This window comes from Miscanthus floridulus, chromosome 14, assembly GCF_019320115.1.
Source record: "Miscanthus floridulus cultivar M001 chromosome 14, ASM1932011v1, whole genome shotgun sequence".
NCBI lineage: Eukaryota > Viridiplantae > Streptophyta > Magnoliopsida > Poales > Poaceae > Miscanthus > Miscanthus floridulus.
In genome coordinates this window covers 89,192,343-89,205,050 of record NC_089593.1, presented here as the reverse complement: position 1 = coordinate 89,205,050, position 12,708 = coordinate 89,192,343, and the positions used below count along the sequence as shown (strand labels likewise).

At 44.7% G+C, this 12,708-nt stretch overlaps 1 protein-coding gene across 1 annotated transcript; it reads left to right on the top strand.

The window, feature by feature from the left end:
* Nucleotides 1-2,617: 2,617 nt before the first annotated feature.
* Nucleotides 2,618-3,617, top strand: LOC136506155 (uncharacterized). The gene has a single exon (XM_066501273.1). The coding sequence runs from the start codon at nt 2,658-2,660 to the stop codon at nt 3,321-3,323; it is 666 nt and encodes a 221-aa protein (XP_066357370.1). The 5' UTR covers nt 2,618-2,657; the 3' UTR covers nt 3,324-3,617.
* The last annotated feature ends 9,091 nt before the right edge of the window (nt 3,618-12,708 follow it).

Here is a 12,708-nt window from a genome sequence, read left to right as displayed (position 1 = left end):
CTCCAAAGCCTCCAACTTGCCCTTCACGCTTGCAACTGATCCATCAAGCCAAGTCTTGTCTTGATCTTCTCCATCTTAGTCACATGACTCAGTGTCATGTATGATATGCATTGAGCTTCTTCATCACATGTGTACGCTTTGCAACATTTCTGAGCCATTTCACCTCCATGGCATGTATTGCTCACACACATGTACATGTGGACTAATCACCTGTGTATCTCACATAAACACGTATTAGTCCACCTATGTTGTCACTCAATTACCAAAACCAAACAAGGACTTTTCAGATGGCCTAGTGACTAGCTTCCCTTTTGCACATGCGGTGCAAATAAAATCTTTAGGATTAGTGAAGTCTCTATGGCCAACATAACTATTGATGATTCTTCTCATCATATCCAACTCAGGATGAGCCAAACGGTCATGCCATATTTTTTTGAATAGGCTTTCGTCGCAACTTATCCCTTAGTGGGTTTTATGTAGTACAAACCTGGCTCCCATGAGGTATGAGAATTTGGGGATTTAGCATATACTGTAAAGGGAAAAACCAACATTCATAACTTCAGGGCTGTAAATGCACTTCAGAAGCATGCCTAGCCATTCAGCATGTTGCAAATGCTCTTCAAGAGCATGTATGGCCAAACTCTACATGCGGACATTGCTCTACGACTGTCATGATATCTTAGGGATTACTGGAGGTCCCTAAATATATCAAAGTTGTCGTCAAGAAGGTCATCCTCACTTTCGTCCATTTGGATTTCTTCACCATTTCCCTTTGCGACGACAAGCATGTCGTTGCGTTCCTGAGCTTTAGGTTCAGTGATGAAGTGGGACTTATGTGGACTTTCCATGTCCTTGCTTCTGGAAACAACTTGTTAGAGCTCAACTAGGTGTTTCGGGGCATGACAGTTGTGGGACCAGTGCCCCGTGCCTTACATCTACAGCAGTGATCCCGCTGCTCAGATGTTTCACATTTTACCTTCTTGGGGTTTCCCTTTCCTCTGCCTTTAAACATGGCATCTCATTTCCCCTTCCATTTTCCCTTTCCATAGCCTCCTTTGCGGTTGCGAGAAATCTCAACAACATTGGCGTGTGCTTCAGGCACAACCGTAAAACTAGTAGGCCGTGCAGAATGATTGTTCATGAGAACCTCATTCTATTGCTCTGCAATCAATAGCACTATTATCAACTGAGAGTACTTGGAGTACTTTGAGTTCATGCGTGCAGTACTATGTTGCTGGCATGGAGGGTAGAAAGAGTTTTCTCGACCATATCTGCGTCAGCGATCTTCTGGCCATATAGACGCAGTCTCGACACAATCCTCTGTAAAGCAGAGTTGTATGCTGCCACAGATGTATAGTCTTGGAAGTGTAAGGCGATCTAGTCCTGTTGTGCTCCGAAGAGTACAAATCGATTTCTCAATACGTTATCAGCACGATTTCTACTGAGCTAAGAGTAAGAAAGGTGAGAAATCGATGCCTATCTATCTATTATTCTTGAACAAGCACGTCACCTGTGGATGCCTGAGGCACCACGGCTGAGTATGGCTTCAACGCCAAAGCTCCAGGTTGCCTGAAGCGACCAGACCTTTAACTCTGATATACCAAATGAATGTTCATCGGTGTCTTGGCACCAGGCTACACGAAGGCGGCACTGACGCCATTGCCGTCCAGATGTCAGAGATGAACTTGCCAGCCCCGAAGCGCTAAGCACTGTAAAACGAATAGCCGCCGTCCTGGAGACGAGCGTGCAAATCAGATGGCTGCCGTCCTGAAGACGTGCACGAAAATGAGACTGGCAACCGCCTACAGCAGGCACCACCGCTAGCCGCCCCTGACAGCTGTGAACGCGGACGAGCAGGGCCGATGGGCCCCCGCCGCAGGTGCGGATGAGCAGGCCTCGATAGGTTGCCGCCGCAGCCACCCAGCCATCAGCGGGCGTGCAAGTGCGGGTGACTTGGTCCTGCCCCGGCCAGTCGCGAATGCCCCAGGGCCACAGATATGGCCGCCTCCGCCCAGAAGGCGCCGTGCACGCTATCATTGATGACTTGATATTTGTGTTGCTTATTACTTGTATTGATAATTTCATGTCCGTTTTCTTTTATTGTCTAGGGAAGCGTATCATCGGTTCAGTACTGAATCTTTCAAGTGTTGTTGTGGACTAGGAAGATGCATGGTATCGGTGTCTTGGATTAGATATCCATCCCTATGCATGGAATGTTTCAAATACAGGTTGGAAGACAACGTTTCAAGTAGCGTTGGTGTCTTGGATTAGATATCCATCCCCATGCATGGGGATACATGCATTTCTATATATGCGCAAGGAGCTAGAGATGCCAAGAAGCATGAATTGCACCCCATGTACGTAATGTAACCTTGTGGCTTGAGAAAGGGCCGGGTGTCTATTGAACAGACATACACTTTGCATGGATGTAGCTAATTTTGGAACACTTATTAGCCGGCCGTGAGTCTGTCTTGGACCTATATATATGCCAGTCACCATGCACCGTCCACTATTTATAGCAATACAATGGCCTTTCTTGGTTATTATTGAAAAGACGGTCCATCCAGTAACTCATCAACACACATATATATAGGAGCACCACCACCCACCATCGTACTGAACCAACTCGATCTTTTGTTAGCATTAATCCGCGCGCCATGGCCAAGACTACGATCCTCCTCCTGCTTAGTAGTGTCCTTGTTGCAGCGGCGACGCAATTGTCCCCCGCCGCTGAAAAGTACATTGGCGACCTCCACTTAGGCATCCAGAAGGTTCTCGATGCTGTCGTCTCTGCTGCCCCACCAGACAAGCAGTTGGAAACCTTGCATGCCGCTCAGAAGCACCTCAAACCCCTCATTTCCGCTCTCGACAAGGCCAAGGAGTCAGGAGATGAGAAGAAAATCGCCCGCCTCGTCCTTACCGTGAAGATGGCCACTGACATGATCAACGCTGCGCCGTTGGACAAGAAGCTCAAGGTGATGGAGGACTCCTTCAACTCGGTAGCCGCACCCAGCCCGCTTGATTGCCCCACCGTCGACAAGGCCTACTGCGAGATGCACTCCAAGGTTGAGAAGGCCGTCAATGGAGTCACTGCGGCTGCCCCAGCAGGCAAAATGTCGGAGGCCCAAGCTGCCGTCGTCAAGGAAACATTGTACAACACTGGCGCCACTATCAGCAAGGCGTATGCGGATGGAGATGAGAAAAAGATCGCTCAAGTCCTTGCTGCCTACGGCAAGGCAGCTGATGCAGTCATTGCGGCCGCTCCTGCTGACAAGCTCATCGTCTTGGAGAAGACCTTCGCCGCCGCCGCCGCTGGGAATTGAAGCATTCATTGATCGAGTCGTCCATCCATGAGGGCGCTGAGAAGACCACTTCCTCGATATATACATATCTACACGAGGCATTGAGGCAAAACCTCCAAATGTTTATTTTTTTACAGACTTTATAATATTTTCTTTTTACTTTTTGAAGAGCAATTGTTTTTAGAAAATATAAAGAACGTACTTGTCTTCGGCCTCTGCGGTCGCACACAGCCTACTTGGAGGGCGAATGTTGTGGCTTTTAATAATATTAAAATTGATCGTGTGATTGAGCAGCTAGCAGTGAGTCAGTGACCTGTTCAAATGATCCGGACATGTTCTTAGCTTAATTGGGATTATTATTCAAAGAGCTAGCACGAGATGTTGGTGTTGTCCCAGTGATACAGGCATACCTAAACAACTCTAGAAAATGGTGTGTAAGAAAAATGCATGGCCCCATTATCGAGGCCAAAGTTTGTTATTTTGGTGATTGAACCCGTACGAACTGAGCGGTTCCACCATAGTGCGTGTATACCTCGTTGATAGTTTGTCTCCACCTGCATCTAACAAACGAACGAGCGGCTTCTACTTACATGCAAAACATAACTGAGAGACCAATGGTGGTCACCCTTGGATGATGAGTGATTGACAACCGTGGTGCATGTCGAACAGATCATGCAGCTGTTGGCTTGTCGATCATGTGCACGTGTTGCATGTAGCATGGCGGTCGACGACATGCATGAGGTGAAGGTCAAGCCAAGTATTCATGTTGATGGACCAAGGGCGGTGAAGGATGAACAAAGGAGGCTAGCTTGGACCGAGGGACCCGAAGAGTTCGTGCGAGGTCATGGGAGATCCACATCATGCATGTGAAGAGCAAGAGTACGTGCATGGTAGAGGATGGCGGAAGTCGGGCTCAAGGAAAAGGGGTGGCCCAGGAGCGGAGCCCAAGTATGTACTTGGAGATGACATGACGAGGCAAGGACATCCGTCGGCATCAGAGACCTAGCGTGGCGGATACATGAAGTGGCTCGGAGGAGCGTGCTAGGGTTTGCCGGGTTTTCCTCAAAACCAGGGGCTCCGTGGATCGGAGGACAGATATGGAACCATCACTAATGTCCTGGACTAAAATGCCGGAAGAGAACTTTGGACCAAAATGTGGTAAGGATCTTGTCCTTAACTAATGTCCCCGCAAAAACTTTGCACTTGTTTTCTACGTGCGCTTTCCAGATTAGGTTGGTTTTGAACATGCTGTAAGCACCTTTGAATTGTATTTGATGAGCCAAGCACATGGAGTAATGTCCATCTGCCGTCCATCTCTAGGTGATAGTGTCTCTCACCTCAGACCGTAGTTGTACGTACTTCTTATAATCGGATCCAAAGCGAGACAAATTCCTCAACATGCTCTGTGGTTGTTATGTTACTACGCAAGGAGTTAATCGAGGAATTATTCCTTAATTCTTGCTCCATCGTCTTTTTTTTTTCTCTTGACCAGTTCAAATAAGTTAGGCGTCAGGTTTCTGGAGCTTCCCCATCGAGCCAATGGTGATGCTAGAACCGGGCCTTCTTCGCGTTGCCAATTGTGATGATGGTGGAGGCGTTGAATAAGAGTCGATCAATTGCATTGCATGGCAGCTCAGTCCCTGCCCATATATGGCTTTGATTCGTTCACTCAGTCTAGCCACGACGACCATCTGAGGCGTAGGGCCCTCCCAAATTAGTCAATGTCTAACACCTAGGTCCCCAAGTTCTTTGGGCCTATTGACCGTTGGCCAATTAGACAATGGCCACCATTTGCTTTGTCAACCCCTTTCCATGAGAAGGATCTCCCATGGTGAGTTGAGCTCCCGCAACCAATGGCCCGCCAATTTAGTAAACAAATGGGCTAACATATATTTCGGTCCGTCCAACTTGAACCATGCATGGCTGGGCCTGGGCTGGACGCTATCCTCAAGATTGGCAACTGATGTGAGCCCATGCATGCATTTGTATAATATATAGTTGTATTATGCTTCTTCCTCTAAAATTTGAAATTCATGTGAAGAAAATATATAGTACAATTTAATTAAACATGCTTATATGCTCTCCGTGATACTACTACTTATAGCTAGATAGATGTTTGCTCGTGTTTCATCAACAATAAGAAGAAATTAATTCGTATATGTGGAACCAAAAGAAAAAAGAAAAAAAGGAAAATGTGTACGTATCACGTACGGAGAGCATATATATATAGCAAGCTACGGGGGGTGTGCATGTTACTGAAATTGTCAACTGTCTATGATATGGTTATGATTACATCATATATATGTCCTAGGATAGATAGATATGATATGATCCACTGCACACAGCCACACAGGCATGCAGGCCTAGCACAGCAAGATACAATAATCCAAGATGCATGCATGCACCACTTTTTGCTTGCATGGTTTTCGATCTTCATTCCCTGAATCGATCGTATCATGCTTCCTGTCAACGACTAATTAAACTGTCTGCTAGCTAGTCGTACGTGCTAGACCGTCGTCGTCGTGCGTCTCGCCATCTCGCGCGCGCAAGTATACCGGCGCGCGCGGCTACGCCCTAGTGGTGGTGGACTGGCGGTGTCCAGCATCTCCCATCTCCATTTGTACGTACGTTGTCAGCTCCTTTCACAAGCGAGTGCGACGGCAGCCACATGCGTGCATGATCTATCGCGCGCAATATGTTGACATTTCCTTTCACAAGGTAAGGTCCGTACGTGGCTGCTGCGTGCATTGTTGACATTTCCTTCAATTCCATCCTAACACTGGCCGGGGCCCTAGCTAGCTGCTTTCAGCTGAAGTTGAAGATTAGAGATCGAGATTGTCAGATCAGCGGCGGATCCAGAAAATATTTTAGGGAGGACTGAACAACACTGCTGCTCGATCTTAAGTCTCAGCTCCCTACACTATAGAACTTTGCCTAAAAATTCATAGTGGCTCTACAGTAATTTGCACTGATTCGGTTTGGGTAGGGGGGGCTTGAGCCCCCCCGCCCCACCGCTGGATCCGCCCCTGTGTCAGATCGATCGAGACATGCATCGAGAGAGAGTGTGTGTGTCTATATATATATATATAGAGAGAGAGAGAGAGAGTATATTCAGTAGCCAGCTACAAAATAAGTTATTCCGTAGCCACCTCTATTTACGATAATTTTATATACTAATTTACGATAATGTCAATACATATTTACGATAGTTGGGTTACTATAACACATGGAGATATTTACTGTAACGTTATAGTAAACCACTTAGTAAGGAGTTACTATAATCTCGTAAATTAACATAGTAATTATCATAACTCAAAGTGGCTACAGAATAAGTTATTTTGTAGCCAGCTACAAGGTAGTAGTTCTATATATATATATATATATATATATATATATATATATATATATATATATATATATATATATATATATATATATATATAGAGAGAGAGAGAGAGAGAGAGAGAGAGAGAGAGAGAGAGAGAGAGCACACCCTGTCATATATACGAAAAGCTAGCAGCATCCATCATCCATCATCCATCATCACCGGCACTCAGGCATCTTTCAGTTTGTCAGTTATTAGCGTTATCACCGGCAGGCCGGCATGCATCCTCTTTCAGTTTGTCAGCTAGCGTGCTAGTCCAACCGCATCAAGCAGTTACACTAGCTAGTATCTGTATCTGAAGTATGACACCGCCTGTCAATTGTCGTGTGTGTTCAGAATTCCATTCGTTCACACGTATGCCCGGTGGCGGAGCCATGAATTATATATAGCGGGAGCCGGACGATCAAATATATATATATATATATATATATATATATATATATGTGTATAGAGTTCAATTGAGGTATACTGAAACACCAAAATCTCTATTAAATAATGAACTATGCATGTTGTGACACAATTTTGGGATGAAAAATATAATGATAAGCATAAATGATTAAAGGAACTAACATGTTTTATTTAAATTTTGCTCTGCGCGTCTGAATCGCATCGAAGTCATCAATAAATTTTGACTGAAACCTCCGTGGGTGCTTCTCTGGACCAGAAGGAGGGTATACATCCTTAATAAATTGGTATGCACCATGTGTCATGTATGCTCTGATAACTTCTTGTTTATCTGGATGATAAGTACTAATTTGGTCACGCAAACCCGGATCTCGCTCTACATTCAACACACTATTGTCTGCACAATTTACTCGCTGAACCTTAGATGCCGGCTGCACAATTTCCTCTTCTTCTTAATCGTTTTCAGCAAGCCACACTAGTAGAGAACAGACCTGTGATCCAAGGGCCAAACCAGGCTCTAGTCCTGGGAAATATTGCGCCCGGGACTAGAGAGACCTTTAGTCCCGGTTGGTGGCTCCAACCGGGACTAAAGGTCCCTGCCCAACGGCTCCTGCGCCAGGCCATTGTGGCAAGGGACCTTTAGTCCCGGTTGGAGCCACCAACCGGGACTAAAGGTCGACCTTTACTCCCGGTTGGTGGCTCCAACCGGGAGTAAAGCTCTTGTCCCGGCTAGTGGCGTGGCCCGAGACTAGAAAGTGACCTTTAGTCCTGGTTGGATCCATCAACCGGGACTAAAGGTCCCCCCTATAAATCCTGCTAGCCGTCTTCTTTCTCCCCGAGCCCGCCCGAGAGCTTCAGTTCAAATTTAAGCAGTGTTCTTGCTCTTTCTCCATCCATTCTTCGATTCCTCCGTCGATTTCTTCGATTCCTCCGTCGATTCTTCGGTTCTAAAGGTTACCAACTTCATACTCTCATGTTTCACCATTGTCTTATCTCATTTTGTTCACTATATATATATATGGTTCTTTATTGTGGTTTTTTTCATTTGTAAGCAATTTGAGCTCAAAATCACTTCAAGCTTGCATATTTACATGAAGGAAGGTTAAAGTAGCTATTAAAAACTAGTATTCACCGTTCATTTGTAGCATGCATATCACACTTCATTGTTTAGAGATATAGAGAATTTTAGAGTTTTTTTTAATTTTATTTGTTTATAAAATGAGAAATTTATAGTGTATTAAAAAATGAGTATAGAGAGTAGATGGCAACCGCTTCCGGGTCCTCGGCCTCTCATGGGTTTCCAAAGCGACTTAGGCCGGGCCTCCCACTCATTGCATGCGGCAAGTGTTGTGATGAGACGAAGATTGTGATGGAGTACCGAGTGAAGAAGGAGGGTCCCAACAAGGGTCGCATTTTCTACAAGTGTCCGGATCGTAATGTGAGTTATTTTATCGTATTTAATGACTATGGTTAGTTTATACCTATTTTCATGATGGTTGTGATTAAAGTTCTAATTTTCTGTTTTAATTTCAGTGGGATGGCACTGGATGTTAAGGCTTCTACTGGGAGGAAGAGTATGTTGAACTCGTGCAAAAATATCTTGCACAACAGGCAGATATGGCGGCTAATGAGGCAGTGATCCAGCCGAAGAAGCTCAAAGATGTTGAACAAACGGGGGATCTGTCTGTTTTAGTTGGAATTGGTCGCGAAATCCTTGTGCTGCTGAAGTGCATTTTAGCTTTAGTGTTTTTAGTGGTAGTTGGGATTGTCTACATTGTAGCGAGGCTTTCTTAAATTTATAGCTTTTGTGGTGGTATGCATGTTGTATAATTAACTAATTATGTTCTAGGTTTTAATATGGTATTTATGTCATATAATGCAGATGAGTCGGCATTGGATGTACAATGCTGATCGTCGCTCCCAAGAGTTCATGGACGGCGTGCATTCTTTGTTACGTGCGGACGAGGCAAACAAACGCGATGGTTTCATGTGCTGCCCATATGCCGTATGTAAGAATATGATGGAATATGCTAACTCAAAGACTCTTCATTCACACTTGTTCAAGTCGGGTTTCATGCCAAACTATATTTGTTGGACGAAGCACGGAGAAACCGGAGTTGTAATGGAAGAAGGTGAAGAAGAATAATGGGGCGATGATGACATTTTTGCTGAATATGGTGCCTTCAATGATACTGCAATGGGGGAAGCTGAAGAAGAGGTGGGGGCAAAGGAGAAGCCCGCTGAAGAACAGGTGGGGGCAGAGGAGAAGCCCGCTGAAGAAGAGGTAGGGGCAGAGGAGAAGCCCGCTGATGATCTTGGTCAGGCCATTCGTGACGCACAAAGAGAATGCGAAAGTGAAAAGGAGAAGATCAAGTTCGACCGCATGCTAGAGGATCATAAGAAATTGCTATACCCAACTTGTGATGTGGGCAGAAAAAGTTAGGTACCACATTGGAATTGCTGCAATGGAAGGCAAAGAATGGTGTATCTGACAAGGGATTCGCGGAGTTACTAAAAATCCAAAAGAAGATGCTTTCGAAGGATAACGAATTGTCTAGCACTACGTACGAAGCAAAACAGGTAGTCTGCCCTTTAGGATTAGAAATCCAGAAGATACATGCATGTCCTAATGACTGCATCCTCTACCGTGGCACGGAGTACGAGAAGTTGGATGCATGCCCTGTATGTCACGCGTCGCGGTATAAGATCAGGCGAGATGACCCTGGTGATGTTGAGGGCGAACGTCCTAAGAAGAAAATCCCTGCCAAGGTTATGTGGTATGCTCCTATAATACCACGCTTGAAATGTCTTTTTAGAAACAGAGACCATGCAAAGTTGTCGCGATGGCACAAAGAAGACCGTAAGGTAGACAATATGTTGAGATACCCTGCTAATGGGTCCTAGTGGAGAGCAATCGATAGAGAATTCCTCGAGTTTGCAAGTGACGCAAGAAACTTAAGGTTTGCTTTAAGTATGGATGATATGAATCCTTTCGGGGAGCAGAGCAGTAGTCACAGCACTTGGCCTGTTACTCTATGTATCTACAACCTTCCTCCCTGGTTATGCATGAAGCGTAAGTTTATTATGATGCCGGTGCTCATCCAAGGCCCAAAGCAACCTGGCAACGACATCGATGTGTACCTGAGGCCACTAGTTGAAGAACTTCTACTTTTGTGGAACAAGCCAGGTATACGCGTGTGGGATGAGCACAAGCAGGAGCACTTTGACCTGCGAGCATTGTTGTTCGTAACAATCAATGATTGGCCAGCTCTAAGTAATCTTTCAGGACAATCAAACAAGGGATATAATGCATGCACGCACTATTTCGGTGACATGAAAGGTATATTCTTGAAAAAGTGTCGCAAGGTCGTGTACCTTGGGCATCGACGATTTCTTCCTGCAAATCACCCCGTAAGAAAGAAAGTCAAGCATTTTAAAGGTAAGGCAGACCACCAGACCAAGCCTCACAACCGAACTGGTGAGGACGTCCTCGATATGGTCAATGATGTGAAAGTAATATTTGGAAAGGGACCTGGCAGCCAACCTATTTTGAAGGACGCCAACGGTCACGCACCCATGTGGAAGAAGAAGTCCATATTTTGGGAGCTACCCTATTGGCAAGTCCTAGAGGTCCGCAGCGCGATCGACGTGATGCACCTGACAAAGAATCTTTGTGTGAACCTGCTAGGCTTCATGGGCGTGTATGGAAAGCCTAAGGACACAATTGAAGCACGACAGGACCTGCGGTGTTTGAAAAAACGAGACAACCTGCATCTAGAGAAGACAGATGATGGACGCCAGTACTTAAGTCCTGCCAGCTACACTCTTAGCAAAGAAGAGAAGGATAGCTTGTTTGAATGCCTAGATAGCATTAAGGTACCGTCTGGATTCTTCTCGAATATAAAGGGTATAATAAATGTGCCAGAAAAGAAATTTGGACATTTAAAGTCCCATGACTGCCACGTGCTCATGACTCAATTACTTCCAGTTGCATTAAGAGGAATTCTACCGCCAAATGTACGTCTAGCCACCGTGAAGCTATGTGCATTCCTCAATGCAATTTCTCAGAAGGCAATCGATCCAACGGATCTAACGAAACTACAGAATGATGTGGTTCAATGTCTTGTCAGCTTTGAGTTGGTGTTCCCTCCTTCCTTCTTTGATATCATGACACACCTTCTAGTTCATCTGGTCAAGGAGATTACTATTATCGGTCCTATGTTCCTACACGACATGTTCCCCTTTGAGAGGTTTATGGGAATCCTAAAGAAATATGTTCACAACCGTGCTCGGCCAGAAGGAAGCATCGCCAAGGGCTACGGAACAGAGGAGGTCATTGAGTTCTGTGTTGACTTCATTCCCAATATTAACCCGATTGGTGTTCCTGAATCGCGACACGAGGGGAGACTAAGTGGAAAGGGGACACTAGGGAAGAAAACATATATTGGTAAGGGTGATGATTATTTCAATAAAGCACACTACACAGTTCTACAGAACTCCTCCTTGGTAGATCCGTATATCGAGACACACAAGAACCTCCTTCGATCTGAGTTCTCAGGGAAGTCTGAAGCATGGATTACGCGTCAGCACATGGAAACTTTCAGCGACTGGTTGCGAAAAGAATGTCAGGGTGATGAGAGTATTGATGAGGAGCTATATTTGTTGGCTAGGCAGCCATCGTGGCATATCCTCACATACAAAGGGTACGAGATAAATGAAAATACATTTTACACAGTAGCACAAGATAAAAGGAGCACCAACCAGAACAGTGGTGTCCACATATATGCCACCGACCCTAGTGGGAACAAGCAAACATACTATGGCCGCATAGAGGAGATATGGGAACTATACTATGCATCTCATTTTAAGGTATCTTTGTTCAAGTGCCAGTGGGTAAAGACGTCTAGAGGCGGCGTAGCAGTAGACAACCAGTATGGAATGACAACAGTGGACCTCAACAATATTGGATACAAAGGCAAACCGTTTGTCCTTGCGAAGGATGTGACTCAGGTGTTCTATGTCAAGGACATGTCTACAAAACTGAAGAGAGGGAAAAACGACAACCACCCAATCAATGATGAGCCAAAGCGTCACATAGTTCTTTTAGGAAAAAGAAACATCGTCGAAATCGAAGACAAGTCAGACATGTCAGAAGATTATGAAAAGGATGACCGAATTTCACCCTTCACAGTGAACAAAGACCCTAGCATCCAGCTAAACGATGAGGACACTCCATGGTTACGGCGTGATCATAACCAAGGGACATACGTCAAGAAGAAGTTCACTACTGTGCCCGCTTGATATATATATTGATGTTCAATAGTGTGTATTAGAGATATTATGTAATAATTGTGAATGTTTGATGTTGAATTATCTTACGTTGAAATGATGTGAAAACAAATTTATGTTTGATGTTGGGATTATGTCACGTTGAAATGATGTGAAAACAAATTTATGTTTGATGGTGGGATTATGTCACGTTCAAATGATGTGAAAACAAATTTCCAGTCAAAACACAAGAGTTTTTCTGAATTTAATTAAACACTATATTTTTGCATTATCGAAATAGTAATTTAAACACTATATTGTGTTTTAAAACTTGTTAAAAAAATTAAA

Coding starts and splice junctions, on each gene's coding strand:
- LOC136506155 (XM_066501273.1), top strand. CDS start 2,658: ATGGCCAAGACTACGATCCTCCTCCTGCTTAGTAGTGTCCTTGTTGCA.